This window comes from Echeneis naucrates, chromosome 1, assembly GCF_900963305.1.
Source record: "Echeneis naucrates chromosome 1, fEcheNa1.1, whole genome shotgun sequence".
Taxonomy (NCBI): domain Eukaryota; kingdom Metazoa; phylum Chordata; class Actinopteri; order Carangiformes; family Echeneidae; genus Echeneis; species Echeneis naucrates.
In genome coordinates, this window is record NC_042511.1 from 12684313 (window position 1) to 12708559 (window position 24247).

The 24247-nt window shown below is 41.9% G+C and overlaps 3 protein-coding genes across 6 annotated transcripts; 1 reads left to right on the forward strand and 2 right to left on the reverse strand.

Annotated features, from left to right (window-relative positions):
• Positions 1-1805: 1805 nt before the first annotated feature.
• kpna7 (karyopherin alpha 7 (importin alpha 8)) lies at positions 1806-5348 on the forward strand. Of its 2 annotated transcripts, XM_029497665.1 has the most exons (12): positions 1806-1964; positions 2047-2184; positions 2258-2343; positions 2635-2803; positions 2961-3060; positions 3256-3338; positions 3586-3672; positions 3752-3928; positions 4009-4242; positions 4655-4837; positions 4953-5096; positions 5208-5348. In XM_029497665.1, exons 1-12 carry the CDS (start codon positions 1899-1901, stop codon positions 5289-5291), a joined length of 1551 nt encoding a protein of 516 aa, XP_029353525.1. In that variant the 5' UTR covers positions 1806-1898; the 3' UTR covers positions 5292-5348. The 2 variants fall into 2 exon arrangements, with proteins under 2 accessions (XP_029353525.1, XP_029353535.1); XM_029497675.1 differs by lacking the exon at positions 1806-1964 and having other exon boundaries at positions 2123-2184; positions 2258-2529.
• A 1836-nt stretch (positions 5349-7184) lies between these two features.
• Positions 7185-9652, reverse strand: xpa (xeroderma pigmentosum, complementation group A). The gene is made up of 5 exons (XM_029497687.1): positions 9256-9652; positions 8960-9065; positions 8710-8875; positions 8322-8439; positions 7185-8234 (listed from the first exon to the last, which is right to left on the reverse strand). The coding sequence occupies exons 1-5, from the start codon at positions 9647-9649 to the stop codon at positions 8080-8082; spliced, it is 939 nt and encodes a 312-aa protein (XP_029353547.1). The 5' UTR covers positions 9650-9652; the 3' UTR covers positions 7185-8079.
• A 946-nt stretch (positions 9653-10598) lies between these two features.
• LOC115040692 (solute carrier family 24 member 2) lies at positions 10599-23862 on the reverse strand. Of its 3 annotated transcripts, none has more exons than XM_029497652.1 (9): positions 22455-23862; positions 16177-16212; positions 15714-15825; positions 15308-15391; positions 14813-14892; positions 14584-14712; positions 14236-14325; positions 13571-13737; positions 10599-13451 (listed from the first exon to the last, which is right to left on the reverse strand). In XM_029497652.1, exons 1-9 carry the CDS (start codon positions 23373-23375, stop codon positions 13202-13204), a joined length of 1869 nt encoding a protein of 622 aa, XP_029353512.1. In that variant the 5' UTR covers positions 23376-23862; the 3' UTR covers positions 10599-13201. The 3 variants fall into 3 exon arrangements, with proteins under 3 accessions (XP_029353512.1, XP_029353503.1, XP_029353493.1); XM_029497643.1 differs by having other exon boundaries at positions 14584-14718; XM_029497633.1 differs by having other exon boundaries at positions 14584-14718; positions 15708-15825.
• Positions 23863-24247: the final 385 nt, after the last annotated feature.

Sequence of the window (24247 nt, forward strand, 5' to 3'; positions counted from 1 at the left end):
AAAACTCCACATCAACAGGTCACTGTGCCTGAAATGATGTTCTGAACTTGCATATTTCTTAAAATTCACCATCTTAAGAAGCAGTGTTGCCATAAATCAATACCAGTTCCGGTCAGGGATCACAGCAGCCCAGTCGTCCTCTGAAGCACATTCTGACCTTTGTGTCAATGATGATAAAAAGTAGAGAGCATGAGAACAAATGAAATCATCCCTCTGTGTTTATCCTCTCTTGTTTCTCACGCCGGACAGAGGGAAATGACTAAAAGCAAAGCTGGGTTAAAGAAACAGAGCAGAGCCACTGAAAATGTTAGGGGAGTTGCCAAGACATGTGAAATATGCTTTTTCATCCAATTTTTAAAAATATATTTTGATTTAGCTCTGTGAAGTGACTAATGTGTCTCACTTTAATGTGATACTAAACCTTCTCCCAACATCCAACCTGTTCACTAACACTGTTGCTAACCCTAACCCTAACTACTTAACTGGTGAAAAGTTCAAAAGACAAAAATAAAAACAAGTGTGATTCAACAACATATGGTTATTAAAAAGATACAATATATGCTCCATGTGCTTTATTATAAACTATCCACTGTGTGGTTACAAACATACAATACGTCATTACATTTTGGCTTGGTGAAGCTGCATCAATGCAATATTACTACGAGGCAAAACAGACTGACACATCCATCCATTTCCTTGAGATCAGGACTGTTGTGATCCGAGGTGGCAGTGTGAACCACCACACCACTGCGCAGCTTTCTGATGGATACACAATTGCCATCATCATTGTTACACTGTGCATGCTTTGGCAATGTTCCTGAGGTTCTTGGTTCAATCCATTTCTGTGGACTTTCCATGTTCTGTATGTACATGGGTTCAGTCTGGGCTCTCTGGTTTCGCCCCCATGTCCAAAGACACGCATCATTAGGTTAACTGTAAGTATGAGTGAGGATGCATGCCTTTAGCCACTGTCAGCTGGGCTTTGCCCCCCCCCCAACCCCCCAAGACAGACGTGTAGTATAGATAATGAATGAGTTTTACATTTTATTGATTTTAAATGAACGAATTTCTCACGTACCCACATTAGTGTGGATGGGGCCTGTTTGTGTGGAGTGTCTGAATTAGAGGAAACCACCATGATAAGGTCTGGAGCCTACATTTAGGTAGGTGGTGGAATGAGGCTGCACAGGCACTGAATGTGTTTACACATGGGCCTCAGCCCTCAGAGTCATGTGATCTTGTTTTGTGTAGTGTGTGTGTGCGTGTGTGTGTGTGTTAGGGGGAAGCCTCCAATTTGTCTGCAATTGTTCAGCCCTTCCTGGCTGTTACAGAGGAAGACCAGACTCCATCACTGTCACATTTGTTTTCTGCTTTGCTTTTGTCCCTGTCTATCTTTGTTACACTTCACTTATTTTGGCCATTTATTTACATTTATTTTTCAATTTGTGATAGAATGAGACCGGTTAAAATGTCCAAGCTGCCCCAAGCTGCCTTGGAGGAAGCAGTCACCGATCTTTTGGGTTGAGCGTGGACATGGATTCATGAGGCCTCTGTGAATTTCCTTTGGTCTTGTGGTATAACAGCTCTCATTTAAAGCTACTTGAACACACACTCAGACATAAACACTGCATACAAGTGTAAGTTGTGTTGTGCTGCCATCTATTGAAACACAATGACAGACACTGTAAACCAAGCTTTACTTTATCATTACTGATATTGAGCTGATGGGTTTCTATCATAGATCTGTTGCTAAACACACACCGGAAGAGGTGTGGTGACGTCATTGAACGTCGCGGGCCGGTTGAGGCGTTTTGCTAATTAACGCCAATTAGCTGCAGCTGCTGGTGGCCTTATAGGCCGACTTTCCGGAAGGGCGCTGCAGCTCCATCGGCCTCAACATGCCAACCAAAAACATGACGGACGAGCGTCTCTCCAAATTCAAAAACAAGGGAAAAGATCCGGCCGTAAGTCCTGCTCGAACTTGCTGATTCGTTAATTTCTCTGACTCCTGTGTTTTAACCGACGATGCACGCTGTCCGCCTGCAGAAGCTCCGCGAGAAGAGGATCACGGAATGCGTGGAGCTGCGCAAAGCTCACAAAAATGAGAGCTTCCTCAAGAGGAGGAACATAACGCTGTCGTCCCTCCCGGACGAGGAGGCCTTGTCTCCAGAGTACAAGGACATGGTCAGTTCTGACGGACCTCCACAGACTGAGGCCGTCGTTCTTCGTGCTCTAACATCTGGGACGCGTTTTGCAGGGCTCCCCCTGCTCCATGGAGGACATAGTTCGAGATGTGACCAGTGGCAGCAGGGAGGCTCAGACCAGAGGCTGCCAGGCAGCCAGGTGAGTCCAGTCCTGATCAGGCACCAAGTCTGGACTCGCTCATCAGACACTCCTCAAATGCTGTTATTTTTCTGGTCTTGCTTGGTTGTTTGTAGACTTTTTTTTTATGTAGTATGTGCCCACTGTACTGTACAATTCTCAAAACACAGTGGGACAGCACTTCCTAATGGCCTTCCCTGGACAGTGGTGAGTGCATTTTGGATGCTGTCACTCCAGACTCAGTTGGATATTGCTCTAGTTTTTCTGCTTCCAAGTGGTTTCAATGATGGGACACTAGAACTCTTCTTACAGGAAGCTGCTTTCTCAGGACCGTAACCCTCCAATGAAGGAAATCATCGATGCTGGCCTGCTGAGTAATTTTGTGTCCTTTCTGTTGCTGGATGATGAGCCCAGTCTGCAGTTTGAGGCAGCCTGGGCCCTGACGAACATCGCCTCTGGAACGTCTTGGCATACACAACAGGTGTCAACGCTGTATACAAAATAATGCCAAGTGCAGCTTTAAGTAGCCTGATGTCACTGGTTTCACTCTAACTTGGGTTCTTGCAGTCCATGGTGAGCTTAGGCCTTAAACATCATGAACCCATCTTCCAGAATAAACAGAACTTTATGCCCTTCAGGTGGTGAAACATGGGGCTGTACCAGCTTTCATCGCTTTGCTGGCTTCACCATTGTTGCACATAAGTGAACAAGCTGTCTGGGCTATTGGAAACATTGCAGGTAAAATCTTAAGGAAAAATGTGTTAGCCATTATATCCAAATGTGAGCGGCTTTATTTATCTGAGCTCTAGTAGAAAAATTCTATTGTTTGAAAAAGGACAAAGCCTGGGTGGGTGGCTGGCTGCCCACTGACTTTCATAGTTCAGATATGGACTGTTTGACTCTGTACTAATGTCATCAAATGTACCAAAACAGGTGACGGTTCAGCTTATCGAGACATCTTGATTGAATGTAATGTCATCCCAGCTTTGCTTTCCCGCATATGTCCTGACACACCAGTAAGTCAAGTTTACAAGACCAGATCAAATAGTACACCAGTTTGTTTTAGTCAAGTATGACAAATGTCATTATTGCTTAACCATCAGAAACTATTCAATATAGCCTTGTGGCTTAGATTTCGAAGCTCAGTTCAGAATTGTTCTGTTTGCAATCTAGCCCCAATAGATTTCAGTAATTCTCAATAGCAACAGATTTCTGGTGAATGAGGTTTTGCTACTGTACAGACTGTTACTGGTTCTGTTATAGGTTGGCTACCTGCGTAACTTGACATGGACTCTGTCCAACCTGTGCCGAAATAAAAACCCATGTCCACCGTTGCCTGCAGTCATGCAGGTGAGTGATACAACACTACCCCCTCCCCACACAGTGGTGTACAATATTGAGATGACAATGGACTGCAACTATCCTTCAGATGCTTCCCTCGCTGATCCAGTTACTCCATCTCAGCGACAAGGACATCCTGTCTGATGCATGCTGGGCTATCTCCTACCTGTCAGATGGGGACAATGAGCGTATCGACGTTGTAGTAAAAACTGGCATCGTTCCTCGACTGGTGGAGCTCATGAGCCACAAGGAGCTGAGTGTCATGGTAATATCAAAATGATCCAATGTAGTGACCCAGTAGGCTAAAAAGATGGGCAACTGAAAATGGCCTTTACTGTTCTCCAGACGCCAGCTCTCCGCTCCATTGGGAACATAGTGAGCGGCTCTGATGTACAAACTCAGACGGCAATTGATGCTGGTGTTCTCAACATCCTACCACAACTAATGAGGCATCCTAAGGCCAGTGTGCAGAAGGAGGCAGCGTGGGCGTTGTCAAACATCGCAGCAGGACCCTGTAAGCAAATCCAACAGGTCATTACCTGTGGACTGCTCCCACCTTTGGTAGAACAACTCAGAAATGTGAGTACTTGAGTGATTGTGATTTACTAACTCAACTGGAGTAGGGCCAGAGCCATTCTTGAAATGTTGCTCTTTCAAGCAGTATGCACTACTTCGACCAGAATATCTGAAATGGCTTGTTAAATTTTTCTCAGAATCTTGTGAACTTTGCTTTAATGCATGCAGCACTTATATGATTTCCCCCATATGCTTTTCAGATGAGGAAGTGCCAGAGCCCTCATTTTAGCAAAATTGAAGTTAACTGAGCAACGGCTCTAGAGCCTGGAATCAAATGCATAAAAACAAACAACTTTTTGGCTCATCTACATGGTGCAATGCAAACATCATAAATGTGCTCTAATAGTGAACCAGAAATGTGCATTTTATCTTTGAAATTAAAGAACCAAATTTGGAGATGCATGTTTGCTTCCAGGGAGACTTTAAGACTCAGAGGGAAGCAGTGTGGGCAGTGACCAACTTCACCAGTGGGGGCACTGTGGAGCAGGTGGTCTCTCTGGTCCAGAGTGGTGCCCTGGAGGCAATCATCAACCTGCTGCAGGTTAAAGATGCCAAAGTCATTCTGGTCATACTGGATGCCATCAACAACATGTTCATGGTAACTGGGGGTCTAAAACTTCAGATTGCTCCAACCTCAATGGAGCTGACATGTCAGATGGGTTTAGTTGCTGTGACTTTTTTCCTCTTTCGCCCCCTCCTCTCACCCCACTCAGGCAGCAGAGAAGCTTGGCGAGACAGAGAAACTTAGCCTGTTGGTTGAAGAGCTAGGGGGGCTGGATCGTATTGAGATGCTGCAGAACCATGACAATGACCTGGTGTACCAGGCTGCACATAACCTCATAGAGAAGTACTTTGGCGTAAGTGTGAAATATTACACTTTGAACTTTAAAGGCATTTGCTTCATGAATCTAATTTGAATGTAAATTGTAATGTCTGCACTTATATATTTTTTTGTTTTTCCTCTATAGGATGAGATTGAGGGGGTCAAGGGTGCTGCGACTGATGCATTTGTATTTCATGGCACTGATGTTCAGGGAGCCTTTGAATTTTAAACTCAACCTGAATATTGTTTTAATTCATGTGGCATAATAAATAAATCTTTGCATAAATCAGTTTCACGCAAACTAGTGACACAGGTGTTATGAGCACAAAATGAAACATAACAGTACAGAAGGGTGGCACTTGTCTGCCATCTCAAGGTTGATGGCACATCAGATAATGCCATATAGCAGAGTCCTGACTTGCTGAAGTTCAGCCTAGTGATGTGGCGACGATCCCACCAGATGAGTGAGCTGAGTCCAAATCAAAAATTGGGTAAAATTTTTCTCAGGAACTGCAAGATTTGCGCTTCACGTTATGCTTGTGCATTGGCATTTGAGAATTTTTATTGCTGCTTCAAACATAATGTATTACATGGGATCAGGAATGTTTGTGGGAAAAATAAAACTTAATGGTTAATAGTCAGTATTTGTTTACTATAATCTTCTGTGGTAGGTGACAAATTTAGGTTTGGTATCTGGTAATTCCAGGGAAATGCAGGGGTTTTTTTTGTTTTTTTTTTTTTCCCTCTTTCTTCCTCTCCCATTTAGCCAAACTGTCAGATGCACAACTGATTGTTACCTAACAATGAAACCCTCAAACACACCCCTTTTGATATAAGCAGTTTCATCCAGATGAAACACCCCACTAGCTCCATCAAACACATCACCTGCTTCATTATCTGGTAAGATCAAACTTCATCTGTGTACGTTCTTTAGCTGGTAACATCTGATTATTTGGCCTTAAGCAAAGTTTCTTTCAGGCACTCATGTTGAAGGATAACCAGTTGGTTGCTTCTGTATGAGAACAAGACCTGTTGATTCAGAGATGGTAATTGCAGATACAAACAGTAAAATGGGGTGTTCTCACTGTAACCATAAGTGTAATTCATGTATCTAATGAAATGTGATTATGCTTCTATACAAAATATTTACTATCCTTGATATTTTACATTTAAATTCATTTTCAATAAAAAAAAATGTAAGGAAATTAAAAATCCCTTGAGTTGTCTCAGGAATATAAAGTAAATGCCCCCCCCCCCCCCCCCCCCCCCCCTTACACTTGGATGTGTCGACACTATCTCCACAGGAGACCACAAATGATGAAGGGAACCCACTGTTGACCTCTGAAAAGGTTCAGAATACCTCCCTCCATGCGCAGATGCAGCGTCTCGAGGCTATCAGGGCTCTTCAGAATCCCTCCGAGCTTGTCTCTGGAGTCCAACATGTATTATGGCTGTTCCAACAAACGTCACTACCTGCCAAGGAGCACCACGTACACAAAACTATGATGGGTGCCTAAACTTGCATCTATGAAGAACAAGGATGTCTATGATCCTCTGTCCTGGAATCACTTGGCCCTGTGTGCCTGCACGGCTGGGTCCCATGACTGACTGAACACTGCAGATTGCACAGGGAAGATCACCCACAAGGCTTTGTTTGAATTTCCTGCTGTCTGATGCCATCCAGCTCCTGACACTGAACCAAAGGGGCTGTTACAACACCTTTCAGAGGAGCAAAATACTGGCAAATCTGGACAAACCATCCACTTTGGCTCCTTCAACAGAAACCTGTCAGTTTGGACAAAGGACCTGCTTTGAGATAAATGTGTTCGGCTGCCTACCTCAAGTTCTACTCAGACGAGGATGAAGTACTGATTCCTCCATATGAGATGTTCAACATTGTCACTGCAAACATCTCAGGAAACTGATTTTTAAATAGTTTCCTGCAAACTTGAGTGCAGGGATTTACAGCAGCCTCAACTGCCAGGCACTGTGTACTGCCACTGAGACAATTTCCACCATTTTGAGATTGAATACAAATTTTTGAATGGCAGATTAATTTTCTTATTACATGGTGTGATTGTTATTAAAGATTTGGAATAAAATACAAAAAGCATCAATTTCCAAAGTCTGAAATGTTTTATTGAAAGTACAACTACTAAGAAATACAAAGGCAAATATGGCCAAAACAAGTTTAAAGTCTGCATTAAAGTTTCATGAGTTAACAAGTGAGCTATAAAACAGCTTAAGCACACTTATGTTGCTCCTAATTTGATTTAGCTTCATAAATATAACTTTCCAACTAAAACAAAGTGACATACACCAGACAAAAATCCCCTTTCAATCTCATCATAGTCGTGGCACTATCAAAATAAGTCCTGAGTACTGCTCCTTTATCAGTTACAACCCATGTCACATCTGTAACAAACCACCTTAAATGTGCTAAAATCACATCACAAGACCGAACCACTTCGTAACAGAGTTGGACCAGAGGACGGTCTCCACCCCAACATCTGCACCCAATGAGAAAGGATACCTGAATTATTTGTATGACATTGTAAATTATAAGGTGATGTTATGGAACGCATGAGAAGAACAAACATAGTATTTTAGAGAAGCTTTTCTAGAATTTCATTCTTGAGGAAAATATGAATTTAGTTTTACACAAGACTCTGCAGATTTAAATATTGTTGCTTCCTTTTTTTGGTCAACTTGAAAAAGAATTCCTTACAGGAAGTAAAGAAAAGCTGTGGTCTACACATGCAATCCAAAAAGTAATATCTAAAACATCCCATGACTCTACATCCCTGTCCTACAGCAAGGGACAGGCATGTAAAAAGAACAGCTACTGTCCCAGACCATCATACAGTATTTATAGCTCCTTCTAAATAACAAAAATGTTTTATCCATGAGTGAAAAAAATAAATACATGAAAAAACAAGCATACCACTGGAGAATTTGTGTGAGAACGGAAGCACCAAATCTTGTCGCCTTTAACAAGAGTGTGTATGCGAGTGTGTCTACATCTTCTCATATGTGAGTTCATGACCACACGTAGTGCATGTTTTCTTGTAGAGGTCCTCCTCCGGATCCAACACCTCCTCTGGTCCATACTGATGTTGGTGAACGCTGGTGTCTTTGGTCCACATGCTGCTCCTCACCGCCCTACGGAGCTCTGACACAGATACACACAAATGTTTGTATCTAAACAAGGCACGAGGGAACTGGCTTGACATGTTTCGTCTCAAACGGGAAAGCCAACCTTTGACCTTCTTGTTGAAGCGTTTTTGTTTCTGCACCTCTCTGTTCTCTTCCCTTGTTTCCCTGGCCTCCTCCAGAGCCTCCTCTGAACCCCACACCTCCAAACATCTCTTCTCCACCTCGAGTGCACAGAAACACACAAGTCAGCCAGATGCATTCAGGCCGAGTTTTGGCAAGAAACCGTTACAGAACAATGACAAGCATTTTTAAAAATTTAGGACACTTTGCAGATCCTCAACTGTCTTGTTTTATCCAAACAATAGCTCAAAATCTGTCAGTATTTTTAATAACAGAAATAAAAAACGGAAAATCCTGACAATAAAGAAAGTCGAACCAACAAATGTTGACTGACATTTTACTCTCTTGAAATGTAAACACAATCAAAGCACCTGTTGTTTGAGGTAGAGTTTCATATCTCCCCAGCGAGGGTTGTGAGGGTTTTTCTTGAGTATGAACTTGAGCGGAGGCTCTCTCTTGTCCAGGTCACAGTCCTTCAGCAGGTAGTGCTGCTTGGCTTCAGTTCGAGAGATCAGCTTGTGTTTCTCCTCATTGTCTCTGTGGAGAAAGACGCTCAAACTCTTCATCTGTGTCACTGTATTACAGTAAGGTAATTGTGTGTGTGTGTGTGTGTGTGTGTACCTGCACTTGTCACACACAGACAGGTCAAAACTATTGCTGAGGTAGGAGTCCATAAAGGGCTTCTGACAGTCATCACACAGCAGGTAGTCTGGTTCAATTACTGGAGCTGCAAACAGGGACAGATGTTACTGGTTAAATGTTGTACGGGCAAAAGTTACAAAACATAAACAAACAAACACACACACACAAACACAATAAACACACAAACTCACTCTCTCTCACACTCTCTCACACACACACACACACACACACACACACACACACACACACACACACACACACACACACACACACACCTGGCAGGTGGACCACCTTCTTCACCTTCTGATCTTCCTCTCCGTCCTCCTCCTCGTCGATGAAGAAGCCGGCCCCGGAGTCGACGGTCTTGGAGACTTTGGCCGAGATCGCGCCCTCCACGGCGGACAGAGGGCGACTCGCCAGTCGGGCTTGCCGGAGCATCAAGGCGCGCTGCCGGTTCCTCTCGATTTTAGCCCGCATCGCCGCAGAAAGCTCGGCCTTCGGGCTCTGCTCCGGGTCGGGACCGGCAGCGCTCAGCCCGTTTGACTCCGAGGGATCCATGTCGTTTGTCAAAACACCGACAACAACATGGGAATGACTAAAATCACCGACAGATGAGTTCAGTCGGTCACAACGCGACGCTGTTGTTACAAAAGCGACCGACGTGCGCATCCGGCTGCGTCTTCTTCTTCTTCGGTTTATTTTGAACCGCGGAGGCGCATCACTGCCGCCGGGTCCCCCTGCAGGAAGGGCCCACAGCGCACAGGGCCAATGATCCAGAGCTGTTGTGTTATTGTAGAGTTGTACAGTGCGCGTCATGTGATCCATGTACATGTTAGGGAGGAGAAGATGTGATGGAAAAAGGAGGTAACAATCCAGGAGCGTACAAAGACACTGTATTTATTATTTTGTTATCAGCAAGAGCAAATGATTTTAGTCTTTTATTCTGAGATCCGTATATTGCATGTCAGGGTACATATAATCAAAGCACATGCAGCATGCCATCCAACCAGGTGTGGATGCAAAGGTGCAGCTGCGGTATATTGCTGTCTGGGTGTCCTCAGCAGTCTTTATTGACGATGTGTGAGGAATATTTATATTCAGGCTAGCAGCAAATCAAATGGCATGCTGCACTGAATGCGAGAGGAACAGTGGCTGTCAGGGGCTGATAGCGGCCCAGTGAGCCTGGAAGGTCGATCTGCCCTGCATAAACTCAAATTCTACCACTGAAGAAGTAAGTAAGACACAGACGTCTCTAAAGAGCTGCATGGCCGATATTAAAGTCCAGTAAATGAGTGTCCTGAAGAGCAGACGAGTGAGTATGTCCTTTAATGAATGTCCTCTGGTGTTCACTGAATCCATGCTGCAGTAAGAGGCTTGTGACAAAGAAAAGCAGATCACATCCTGACAGATGACACTGAAAATCTGATCATGATTGATGAAATGACTTTTAAAGCGGTTCATTAGCTTTCTAATCTTATATGACCTGATCAATCAGTAAAACTGATCAATATTATGACACAGCAAGATACAGCTGCAGCAGCTTTCGTCTGTTTCTGACCAGACAAGTGGTGAAAATTTAAATTTCCATTTATTTGATCATACAACACTTTATACACTGTTGAATGATATATGTTTTTACAGTATAATACATAATTCAAGTGGTACATAAATATGGTTTCATTCTTGCATTACATACAGAGGAAATACAAAAGCATTTTACCATTTGTCATCATATTCAAACTGATTGAGGATTAATTGTTATAAATATCTCTAATTGCATTCATTCAGACACACGTATCTCACATTTGGAGGAGCCATCAAAAAACAATTAATGATACTGCATAGACGGGCTAAATATGAAGCTGGACTCCGAGATTATAAGTTGTTGCTGAGGTTTGTAAACTACCATTACATACAGCAGTTAATGTATAGTCTTGCTTTAAAGTTTACAAATGTTTTATAGACATACAAAAAAACAGACATTTTTTTTCAATGATTGGAAATATTTGGGATTGATTCTCGTGGACAGTTCAATTTACGTCACTTGGACAAACTGAATGCAGAGATGTATCTGAGTAAACTAGGTGCTCCTCATCCTCATTCTCGTTATGCTTTCCCAACATTCATTTTTCTCCACGTGTTGTTCCGGGTCTGTGCTGGAACCAGCAATTATTTTGAACAGATGTTATTCTGAGAATCCACAGGAGCTTCCTCCGAGTGTCTCTTCCAGACTGATGAAGCTTATTCGACATTGCTGAGAGAATACTTGATCCCTCTCATTCAGTTTCACTTCATATATTTGACATAAAGAGCAGATGAACAGTGAAAATCTGAATCAGAATCTGAAAGAATTTATCAGTACCCAGAGTGAAATTATTTATTTTCTAACCTTTCCATTAATATAGTAACCCAAGCTTTTAGATCATGTCAGCTGGTCTGTAGTGGATCATGCAGGATTTTTTCCTCTACCTGCAGAGGGCTGCTCCTCTCAACATTTCCAACATGGAGCTGCAGTGTGTTTGAGATATTCCAGCATGGTTAAATTTACATCTCAAGACTGTCTGTGTGCTGTAGTTTGTAGGTTGATAGCAGTCAGGCAGTCCAGGTGCATTAGGTGGTGCAACAGATGTAGAGTGGGTTGCTGTTGTGTTGGGCTGAATGGAACTATTATAAAGTAAGTTATAATTTTCTACTGTAGCAGGACCCTAGTGATGAATTACAACTACAAAGTTTGTGCCAAAATCCTCAATTGTCACAAAGTGAATCTCATCAAATGAATCTCTTCAACAAGGTTTTACTCTAAGACAGAAATATGGGCCTGCTTGATGTTTGAGATACTATTTTAGTCTAACGTTTTTCCACTGTGTATCACACACTGAGCACAAAAAAGTATGTATGTGACCATAGTGATTAGGCCTTTTCATTTTCATACAGTACAAAAGACCAACATCAGTGAGAAAAATATTGCATGCACAATATCTTTTGCATCAAAACTGTACAGAAACCCGATGATGCCCATTGAAAATGAACTCCTTTTCTTACGTACATCATTTAAAAAATCCACTATCCTTAGCCCACCAATTGTCCAGACTGCCCTTCTACTGAGATGCAAAACATGGCGCTGTTCTTTTCAAACTAAGTGCATTTCCACACACCAAAACCATCCAGGTTTAGTCCAGATATTGAAATAATCTCTCTCTCTTTCTGGAATGGTGCATGTAAAGGCAGAGAGAAAAAGACAGAAAAGAGAAAGTCATGCTCACAGTCTCATAAAATGCCAGTACAGTTGGAATAAAATAAAATGAGCAGAAATGCTCAGCAGGATGAAATCTTAGTCAGTTTAACATTGGTCCATTCTGTCTGTGCACTCTCTATTGTATCTACTTTGTATTTCAGGTGTTCTATAACAGATATTCATTCATTCATTCGGAATTAAAGAAACAATTTCTGCCAAATATATCCTGAGATACAATGCACCGTACTTGAAAACACACTGGAATTATCAACAGTGAACATTTCTCTTTGTTAAAGGTCTATTGAGCAGCTTTCACACTTTTCCGGCGTTCCATGTGATTTTCCATTCCCCGACATGGGGATCTCTCCTCATCTCTCCAGCTCTCCGCAAACAAAAATGAAGTCTCTTTCAATGCATCTGAATTCAGTTCATATGTTATCATGGCTGCCTGCCTGCCTGAGTAGTGGAGGAAATTCTTATACTGCCACACAACCCTTTAGCTGACAAGAAGGAAAAAAAAAAAAAAAACAGAAACTTTGATGCTCTTTGATTTAAACTTCCATCCTTGGTGGCGTTCAGTTCACAGGTCCATCATCTGCTTTCAACTGGTTTCAAACAACAGCTCTACTGAACGGAGCTGAATGGTACAAAGAGAGAAGCGCCTCTCCTGGTGGAGGACATAAATCCATGCACGAAGGACGGGTTTGTCTGCCACTGCCAGAGGGCTGTGATGCACCAGTCTGAACATGCAAGCTGTCTATGTTTTTGTGTTTGTTGTGTGTGTGTGTGTGTGTGCAGGTACAGTGTGACACCTGGTGTATATGTATCTGGGTGTGTGCGGTCTGTCTTCTACTGTGTCTCTGTGTGAGACAGATATGAGTTCATGTTTTACAATCCTATAGAAAATCTCTGTGCCCATGAGCACATTTATGTTTCACTTCAGCTTCCTGGGTGTTGAGCTCTCTCTCTCTTTCTCTCTCTCTCTCTCAGACTGTGATGGGACAGGTGATAATTTTGTCCTCCAACATGACACTGATGATGAGGAACACGAAGTAGAGCAGGAACATGAGGAAGCCAAGCAGCTTGCTCATCCTCCACTTGCAAGCCGCAATGGAGATGATGACGAAGAGAAGCATGAGGAAGAGGAGGACGATGGCACAGAACAAGCCGTTGCTGCTCACCTCGACCGGTTTGAAGTCGTTGATGATGTTGTAGAGGAGCCAGGGAAAGGGCAGCCTGGAGAAAACAGAAAGGTAGAGCAAAGAAGTGTCATCTGAGTTTTCTCTGGGATTGTTTATGAGGAATTCCACACAACCATTAGAGATGATGTTTTCCTTGTTGTTCCCTGGACTCACCCCACAGTGATATCAAAGATGTTGGAGCCAACAGAGCTGGACACAGCCATGTCACCGAGGCCTTTTCGTGCAACGATCACGCTGGTGATGAGGTCAGGGATGGAGGTGCCAGCCGCTAATATGGTCAGACCCATGATCTCCTCCGTGATCCAGAAAGTTTCTCCGACCTAAAAGGAAAATTAAAAAGTGTCTTCTTGTTGCAGCTGTGAAACATCATTGTGTCAAGTTTCTTCTTACTAGTTTTACTCGGGATTTCTTTCGAAATGTTTAAAATAATCAAATGTTGGCCTTTATTCTATCAATCACTTTTAGGCAAAATGTAACAACAGTGTTGTGAAACGACAGATGCACTTCCTCTGTGGCCTTATGACGAATATGACCTCCAGCCACAGGCATGTCTTTACATCAGATTTTTTAAAAAAGAGCATTACAGGTTGATCTCGCTTTAGATCAAGGCAGATTAGTCAGGATTAGCTGCTGCGGTCACACATTCGACACTCTGACTGCTGAACTCCAAAATGGCTTCAGAAATAGAACAAAATGCAGCACAGACAGCAGAGTCGTCGCATGTTACAAAAGGTAACATAAATGAAAAGAAATAGATTTCATGGCAACCTTTTGAATTGTGTTTCATATGCATGTGTGCGTTTGTGTGCATTTTGTACCTGGTGAGCCCACCACACCATGAGGTAGGAGAAAAAAGCAATCCAACAGATGGCACCAATGAAAGTAAGGGGGAAGAACCTTTTGGAGGTCTAAAAGAGAAAAAATTCAAAGCAACCAATCAATCTACGTAATTTTTAAAAAGCAGTGGTCTCTGGTTTCACATTAAATGCATATAAAATGTATAGAAAGTTGGTTTTCATCAGTAACAACAGTGGAACCTGCAATAAAAACAGTTGCTAGTTTGCATGCAAGGAAAAATGAGCTCCTCAGTTAAATGTAATATAATAACATGCTGTGGTATTAACAGATTTTTTTTGTTTGTTTTTTGTTTATTTGTGTGTTGGCACCTCTCTCCTGACGTCTGGTAGCGAGAGCCACAGTGGAAGGACAATAGGCAGGATGAAGAGGTAGGTGAGCCTCTTCCGGGTGGTGTCAGGCCAGGCCAAACTCAGAGGCTGGTCCTCATCTTCCTCCTCCTCACCCTGAGGAAAAGTTCATAAATGATACAGAATATATACACTGAAGTATGAGACATTTACACTGATGTTAAAGCTGAGGAAACAAAAGTGGACAAACCTCATCTCCTCCTGCTACACCGTTCATGGGCGGTGTGACTTCCACTGCAACATTTGAACTATTGGGGATGTTTTTATCAGCTTGAAGGAAGACAGAAAGGGGTAGAAGAAAATGGGTATAACTCTCTCTAGTTTTTCATGAGAACAGTCTTAAACTAAAATTAAAATGGGTGTTTACCATTTTGCATGTTCAGAAACAAATTCTTTTTTAAGTTTAAAGTCTGCAAATTGACAAATATCCAATGCAACTGAGGAAAAATGGAGGCACACGAAAAAGCCATATAATATCATTAAAACGACTTAATAAATACGTTAGATGTTAAATACAGCTATGTTTTGATACTGTTGTGGCCTAAAAGCCAAGATAAAATGAAGCAATATCGCCGGCCATCTCTCTTTTACCTTAAATGATATATCCATATGTCCATTCAGTTATGGTAACCCACACACTGCAATGTTTTTTGCTTCTTTTTGAGACATACAGACTCTCACTCACCTACACCGTTGGCACTGACACCATCTTCCTTACACTTCTTCTTAGCCATTTTGTGAAGGATTGACGCCTTCTCTTTGAAACGTCCTGTAACAGAAACAGGGAGACCAAATAATACATTTAAAACCAGCCCAGCATCTGAGATTAATGCTCTGTTCAATGACATGTTTCACTGCAATAGGACTGTTGGCACGAAGCACAACATTGGGAAGGCGACCGATACGTAGTCACAACTAGTGAATAAAACTGACCTTTATTTGTAATATTTCAGCTTTACCAAATTATTTTAATTTAAGAGCTACTTCATTTGCCACAAGAAGAGTTTTTCATCGCTCAACATCTTTCACAAGATTCAAACACATCTTGTTATAGATATTTCCGGGCTGTGTGTTTTTTTATTTACCGATACCTTCATCACTAAGGGGGTCCAGTGTGTGTATCATGAGCTGGAAGATGCTGTTTCTCATCAGTGAATTGTGCAGAGAAGCACAGCTGCCTTCTCTCTGCAACCTGGGTTTTGCCTTTAAAAATTAAACACACAGAAAAATGTTTTTATATGCATGTACCCATCCCACAGCTTGGTATCAGTCTTCATGAGAGTCCTACAGAAAAACAGGATGTGCAAGTAAAAGTAAAATACATAAAAAAAATATGTAAATAAAATAGCAGCTGCTCAACGAGAAACCAACAGCTGCTCATGTCACATTTGTTTGCATCTCTGTGGGGGCGTGAAGTTTATGTGGGTTGGTGTTTATCGTTACATAATCGTTTCTAACACTTTTGTTTAGAGTATGATGCCAATATAAACTACACTACGTTATGACCAGCACCAGACACTGTTTCATACGTTTGCACACGCAAAACAGACTTACAGTGAGCTTGTTCTCATCATCTCCTGGTGCATTCACCTTCAAGGAAAAACACAGACAGAGAAACATGATATAGATACAGAAGTCTTTTTTTTTTTTACTGCACTGTAAAAACACAGGGTGTGGATTCAGTAGCACAAACACAAGTGCTATTTGCAATCCAACACATAAATGAGCTACAATGAGCTGTTTCTTTCCTGTTTTCTGTAACATATCAGACACCAGCTTTAAGTTTGTGCTGCTGTAGGATTGAGTTGCTGCAGCTGCATGGTGAGGAGGGGATAAGTGAAAAACTAGAGTTAGTAAACTCAGATAGATGCAAGCCTAAAAATGCATCTGAGTTCATGAAAATAACACAGAAAGGACGTAGATTTGCACAGAAAACTTAGAAGCAGAACTTAGAAGAAGAAGGATGTGGAGTTCGGTCTGAGTCTGAGAGAGATATAAGGTCCAACTTGTTTCTTCTAGTTACATTTCTGGAATTTCTAACTTACTAATTGACTGACAACATGAAGTAGCTTCACCAGCAATACGACAGTGACAGTTATGGAAAACATCTTTAACTCTAAACAAATATTGCCAATTTCCTTTAGTCACATCACCCACAATCAATAGAGGGAGCAAACCAGAACCAGAGATTTATGGATGAGGACTAGACTGCTACACGCGCACACACACACACACACACACACACACACACACACACACACACACACACACACACACACACACATACGTATACACACAGGGAAAAGACTCACACTAATCTCAACCCCAGCCATTTCTTCAGAGGACATATACAGCACAGTGGTGCCACCACATAGAGAGACACACACAAACACACACAGTCCACCGGCTGAGACAGACAGAGACTGTGGTGTGGGTTTGTAAAAAGTACAGACGTGGTGATGACTGTCGTGGGGAAGGTTCAGAGAGGGAGTCAGGGATTTGGAAATGTTCAAGAAAACAAATGGGAACATAAAGCTTGATGGGTAAATATGGCAACATGTAGTGTAGATGGGTTTTCCTCCAACAAGGGAGTTCAATATTAACCTGTTTGTTTATCTGTCAGCAGGATTACACTCAGTTTAGTTGAATTTACTGAACCAAGGATTAGAACAATTTACTGGACAATTTTCCACGAAAAATAATTTAATAAATAAAGTCTAAATGATGGTTGTGTCGGTTCAGCAGTGGTTTTGATCATATACAGGATATTTATATCTGATATTGTTGTGGTACCAGATCCTTTGAATTCAGATTTCATAAACTGGTTACAACAGCTGTCTGCTTCACTCAATACAGGTGAATGAATTACAGTGTTGGATTTCCAAAAAAAAATCAATTGCTTGTGCATACCAATTATGTTTTCTAAGACAAATGGAACAAAAAATAAAAAGAATAAACAGAAATTAAAACTACTTAATTGATAAAAGATGATGGTGACTTGAGCACTATTTTGTCTGAGGTAAATTATTCTTGAGTCTTTTGTCTTTTTCACATAGCATAAATATTCATATTCTTTTTACACTTATCCTAATTCATACCAGGATGGCTACTCATACACTACAAGCAAAAAGACAGCAAAAAAATGAAGTGGAGGGTTTTGTTGAGACGTTTTCATGAAGGAGAGTTTTTAAAGTGAGTTGTTAAACCAGTTCAGATTTGTTTGATTTGTTTTTAGTTTCATCTGTGTGAACATTATGTAATTGGATCAAGCTGTTAGTTTCCAGTAGACTACTGAGTTAGAAAAAAACAACAACAAACAAACAAACAAACAACAAAAAAACAGGATATATACTTTCAGAAATGTCTGCCCAATTTTCTCTTGTCTGTAGAATTGTACAGTTGTATATACAAAGCTAGATATAAGAGAAAGAAGCAGAGGCCACCTGTCTTTGCAGCCCATGTGATTATTGAGCATTGTGGACTTAGTTCATGTTGTCTAATGCTCACATGGCTCCTGAGAGCTGCTGGGTGACAAAACACACTTGTAGCCTGCCAAACGGTCTGCTGGGACAAACTTGGACTTTTAAAAGTCGTCCTTTGTGTGAAATGATTTTCATGTTTTTGCTTCTGAACCTTCCACCCACTGAAAGACATCTTTCATCTTTCAGGTCCTCTATGAATTGAGTCATTCTCATTTCATTGAATGACAACGCAACGTCAAAAATGTATACATCTGATTGGATTTTTTTCATTTTTGTGTAAAGTTAGCAGATATTTATGGAAACTATGAATAATTAGCAATACTTGAGTGTGAAAATCTACTTTGGGAAGTGGAATTATTTGTGAGACTCAGCTCAGGTTATAACAGTGAACTGTGTGATTTCAAGATGCTCTGTGCAGAAAAAGAATGAAAAGCTTCACAAAACAATTTGTGCCCTTTGGACTGAGCATCCCCCGGTCTGTTTGGGAAGCTGCAGACACTGGACGAGTGTTGATGTATACAGTGGTGACGTGGAGCCAGAATATTTACACCAAACTGCCCATTTATCACTCAAATGTCTGAACCGACAGTTCACCTTTAAAAAATTAAAACATCCACACGTCTACTTTCCTTCTCTCTCTCTCTCTATCTCTCCCATGTCCACCTGACTGTCGGGCTGTTGGACTTAGCCAGGATTAATCGGCAGAGATCACCACTTTTAGACCAAGCCTCTGCATGAAATCCTGCAGCAACATTCACAGGTCAGTCAGCTGTCTAACATATGTCTTTCACCATCCTGTGTCACTGAGTTCCTGCTCCCCTTTTTGTCCTCTTTTTCACCTAAACAGCTATTCCTTACAAGTCAGTCAGCAGGGAATCATCAGCAATTTTGCTGATAAAGCATGAAATTAAAAGCTGAGGGTGAATTAAAAATAGCAGAGTGCCACTGCCCTGTTAGGTCAGCAGATTTTGAGAAAGCTCACTGTGATGTAAGAACACAAAGACACTGTTGTGAAACTGACGCAAACGGCAGCGAAACTGATCCGTTACGCTTTGTGCTGACCCCAGAAGTGAACTGTGCAGTGCAAAGAAATGCATAAGATGGTTTTATTGTTTAAGCTGGAGTTTGTTGGATATTTAAAATCAAATGCTATCTGTACTCTGGATGAATATCAAAAATCCTCAGATTTATAATCAGTATCCAAATAAGATTAATGAATCTTCTGTCAGGAGCCTGCTGTTAGATCCCATTGCAACACTGGATGGATCGTGATGCATGCAGGAGATAAATGTATGATTGAACATATTTTTTGCTCTCTGCAGAGCAGCGGTGCTAACCAAGCCCAGTGTTGTGGAGGGCTGTGTGTTTGCTGTCGTCACAGCAGGTGAGCAGTTGATTAGAGGATCAGAGAGGATCGGCATCTTTAGTGCAATCAGCAAGCAAACCAGCAGGTCTCTCTCTGGTTCACTTTAAAACCAGTTTGCAATATATATATAATACACAAAACTGCCAGACACACACTAAATCATGCACAAAATAAAAACTACACTGGGTTATGAGAATGACCACATGGCTGACAAAAGCATTCAATCTGGTCTCTCTGATCTGCTAATTTCTGCTCCCCCAAGGACCATCAGACTATTATTAGTGGCCCTAATGGGATTGGAGAGCATTAACCCCGGGGGATTATTTAGCAGCTACCAACACATGAGGGCAAGACAGTTGGACATCAAGTGCCCGACGACAGAAAGAGAAAAGCTGTTCTAGGGTTGAAGTGAAGCGACCTGAAGATGAGCTGATTCCCAGAAGGGCACAAATGTCAAACAGAGCTTCTGTAACAGCACTGATACTGACAGAGGTTCGATGAGCCCACCAGTTTATGGGCTGCCAGGTTCAGGACAAATATAGCCAGTGTGACATTTACAAATGTGCAACAAACACAAGATATACACTATCATCCTGACAATGGGGCCTGTGAAAAACAAACATGTTATTGTTACTGTCTGTAATTCAGTCTTAATACATGAATTACAATGAAAAAAGACGTTAACGTGCCTGTGGATAATAAAAGAAAGTGGAAAGTATTAAATTAACTGTTACTAATCAATAGTTAGTTGGACACATTCATGGAAAATTACAAATTTTTATTTCTGCGTGACTGCACTGCAGCAACAAATCACTCAGCGTTGTATAAAGCCTCAGAAAAGCTACTCATGCTTGTGATGGAGCATTTCCCTCTTGCTTACCAGCAGAGAAACTGAGGAGCAGCTACAACCACATTGGAAGCTGATGATCCTTTGTTGCAGAAAACAACTGGCCATAAAAAGTGTTGTGAGCATCTTTTCAGCTGCATTTGTTTTTGGCACTGTACTTGCATTTTGAAAAGAAAATTTTGCTTTAGAGCAACTACACATATACATATATATATACTGTATATATATATTATTATTTTTTTTCATATGCTCATAGTGTTTAATAAATTCTCCCAGAAAAATCAATGCAGCGCTGTATACGCCCCTGAAGAACTGGTGATGGGTGATGCTGGTCTAAGCTACAGGCAAGCTGCTCTAAGATCAGCCAACAGTAGTTTTAGCATTTGTCACCTGAGCGCCGTATGAGATTACAACATCAGAGAGCAACAGATCTGACTCCAACTGCACACACAGACAGAGCATACAACAGATGTAGAGACAAGTGTGAATAAACTAAAACAATAATATCCTTATTTGTATGTGTGCATATGTGTGGGGGAGTTTGTGCGTGAGTTGTGTCCAGCAGCAATGAAATCTCAAACTCTACTTTGACATGAAGTGCCTCAGTGACTGTGAAGGGACTGCTATTGTAAGTGTGTTTTCATTGGCGTGGACATCCTGTCTGTTAAAATTCACACCGTTCAACAACAGAAGGAAATCATCAAAGTCTGCCACAGGTCATACGTCTCTTGCTTTCCTTCCTTCACTCTGAAATGATCTTCGGTGTGACTGAGCTGAAATGGAGGACCCTGGGTGTGTGTGCTGATGGGTTTGGAGAGATGTTACATGAATTTCCTATTTGATTAAGTTCAGTCTTTTTCTCTGCTTGTGTTTTTGCTTTTAGTTTTCCACTGAATGGATCACACAGGATCACATATAAAATCCTTCTACAATGTCACTTCAAATACATTCATCTGCACTGTCTGAAGGATTGCAAATAGACACCAGTGTGATTATAACAGAGCACAGGCGATGAATGCCAAAATGACTAGTTCTGGGCATGAAATTTAAAAAAATACACAGAATAATGAGAAGCAATGTAATCTTTGAAGAGCGGGAAAAGAAGGTGACTAAAAGTTTTTGAAATGCAATAATTATTATAGAGTAACTTTCAACAATTGGGATATTTGACTGAAAGTTGAATACATTTTGCACATTGTAGGTTTATTTGAAATTATCTCATCTCATGATGCTTCTACAGCTCTGTGGAAAATAATCAGTAGCATCTAATTATATGTTAAATACAGGTGACCATATATAAACACGACTCACTGAGACACTTATGAAATGCTTTTCACAAAGAAATGCTTATTGCATATGAATCAATTTGTAATGGCGACAGCTCTGTTACATCAGTCTTTTTCTGAGAGCCTGGCTGGGTTCAGGTCTGGATCAGTTACTAAAAGTAGTGACTAAAGGTGAGGCCTTGTTCATAGACTTAGTCAGCACGAAGACACTGTGGTCTGGCTCTCTGTCTAGCACTGTATAAGCTGCACAGGTGGCAGGTTAGGACAAATCTTTATATCCCTCCAGAGAGGAAATCAAGAGATCTTGGCAGCGTCTGTTTTAACACCCTCTGTGCCTCAATTTAACACCTTCACAGATTCCCAAGACAGGAACACTACTATATTCAGAATCAGGTGCCATATTGTTGTCTGTGGTCTTATTCGATGAAATTTTTTTTTTTTTGGGGGGGGGGGGGGGGGGGGGGGGTGAAAGAAAACAATTTTTTTTTTTACTCTGATCAATTACCAAAAGATTGATGGATATAAAACCAAACAAAACAAAACCCCACACACGCAGTGATACAATGCCGTCATCCACGTCAGACATCTTTGATCCTAATCTGATGTTTCCATCTTTCAAGGCACTCTCACTTCATTGTCTTATGAAGTCTGTCTGACACACTGACGTGGAGACGCTTCTTGAGTGGCTGCAGGGGTCAATCAGTGAATGAGAACAGTGGGGTGAAAGAAAGCATAAGATTCAGTTGTGGTCCTCCATGATGGGGTGAAAAAACACGAGCGCTCCTGCCGTTCAGTGGAGAGTGGAAACAGCGGGTACAACAAAGGAAATGTGATTGAGGAATCAGACTTACCTTTGGTGCGTTCTCAAGCTCGTCCACCTGGTTGTTGCCCAGCTTGCTCTTGATGAGAAGTTCAACACTGGCATTGTACTTCATGAATGTCACATAGAAGGTGTAGCACAGCAGCAGGCTGACACTTTCCCCCAATGTGATTTGATTATCCAGAAAGAAATAGATGAGCATTAGCAAGCCCACAATATAGAACGACACGTCTCGGAACAGAGGCCACCAGGTGAGGTTCAACACCTCTTTGGAGAACAGGGCGCACATCCCGATCACAAACAGGATGTTGAACACAGCTGAGCCCACAATGGTACCAATGCCGACATTACTGTGGGAGATGAAGACTCCTATGACGGAGGTGAAGAGTTCTGGGGCTGAACCACCCGCCGCCATGAAGGTGGCTCCTGCTACATCATCAGAGATCTCCAGCTTCTCTGTGATGACAGTGAGCGCCGGGACAAAGAACTCATCGCAGACGATGGCTAAGGATATGAACATATACAACATGCCAAACATATGAAATATCACATAGCCCTCACGTCTCTCCTCCACAGTGAAATAGTCTGTTGGGTAATCTCCGTGATTCATCTCCATATCAGATGATCTCATGGCAACCGGCATGTCCCCTGGAGTGGCTGAGAGGTTTTTGTGTTGCAGAAGAGTTCTTTGGGGCACCGCTGCCTCTGCTGAGCCCTCGGAGGCCGAATCCAGCTCGGTGGCCACCAGTGTGGCAAAAGACAAGGCACTCCATGAACAGACTGTGCAGACCACCACCAGGCTGATGATGAAGCCCAGAATCCGTCCAGGCCGCAGCTTTCTCTTGACCCCCTGGTAGTGATGCCTGGTGCAGCTGCTGCGGGGGCCCAGGAGAGGAACAGAGCTGGAAGGAGTCATCATGCCTCGACTGCTTATGGGTATCACGAAATCCATGGTGTTTGGCGCAAGTTGTCAGGCAGAGAGGAAGTGTCAGGAATCCCCTCCAAAAGCTGAGTTGGTGGAGCTGGTGGCAACAAGGGCGGGGGTTTGACAGGCCGCGGCAGTTCACCGATTTGTTCTCATGCTGCTCCCTGGTCTAAGCACAATGGAAGCCCTGCAGTCTGATCCCTGGATCCAGCCGATACAAAGCCTTCCTCATATTATTCACTATGTGACAGGGAGAAAAGGAAGACATTATTAATGCAAAAGGAGCGGGTGAAAAAAATGACACTAAATCCCAAATGAGAACACGACACATAAAGTCAAGATTCTTATTGAATTTGTGTGCATTGCTTCTTTTAAAGTGTTTCTCCTCCTCCTGATTAATAAATACCTGACCAGCAGCAGAGGAAACAAACCAAGAAAATGTACTCATACACTGTCCTTAAGGAAACTTTCAGTTTAGTACTTTAGTTTTCAGTGTTGTTGTTGAAGGTGCAGGTGAAGATCTGCACACATCAGTCTGCCTGTTCAAACTAGCTTGAACTAGATGAAATGATGCTTACATGGTTATAAATCAGTTAGTGCCTTTGTTATGAACCAGTTATATATATGTCTATAGTTGGGCGAGCGTGTGAGAAAACTGACATCTGGTTCGAGGCACAGATGAACAATAATTGCTGCAGAATATTCTATATTAACAGACCAGACTGATGATTGTATGATGTTGTATTTGCAGCTACAGTCAGTGTTGATATGACTATGTTGTGGCTTATTACACAGAAACACATTTAGAGTTTTTCAGTATGCACTGACATTTAGTTGCTGATAGGAACTGATGAATTGAAACTGAATTTATAGCAGTGATTCTGCTAAGATGCCGTGGC

Coding starts and splice junctions, on each gene's coding strand:
- kpna7 (XM_029497665.1), top strand. CDS start 1,899: ATGCCAACCAAAAACATGACGGACGAGCGTCTCTCCAAATTCAAAAAC. Junction 1,965..2,046: donor ACAAGGGAAAAGATCCGGCC/GTAAGTCCTGCT, acceptor GTCCGCCTGCAG/AAGCTCCGCGAGAAGAGGAT. Junction 2,185..2,257: donor CTCCAGAGTACAAGGACATG/GTCAGTTCTGAC, acceptor CGCGTTTTGCAG/GGCTCCCCCTGCTCCATGGA.
- xpa (XM_029497687.1), bottom strand. CDS start 9,649: ATGCGCACGTCGGTCGCTTTTGTAACAACAGCGTCGCGTTGTGACCGA. Junction 9,066..9,255: donor GAAGGTGGTCCACCTGCCAG/GTGTGTGTGTGT, acceptor CCCTGTTTGCAG/CTCCAGTAATTGAACCAGAC. Junction 8,876..8,959: donor TCTGTGTGTGACAAGTGCAG/GTACACACACAC, acceptor CTTTCTCCACAG/AGACAATGAGGAGAAACACA.
- LOC115040692 (XM_029497633.1), bottom strand. CDS start 23,375: ATGGATTTCGTGATACCCATAAGCAGTCGAGGCATGATGACTCCTTCC. Junction 14,893..15,307: donor TGTCAGTGCCAACGGTGTAG/GTGAGTGAGAGT, acceptor TCTTCCTTCAAG/CTGATAAAAACATCCCCAAT. Junction 14,719..14,812: donor GTGTAGCAGGAGGAGATGAG/GTTTGTCCACTT, acceptor ACTTTTCCTCAG/GGTGAGGAGGAGGAAGATGA.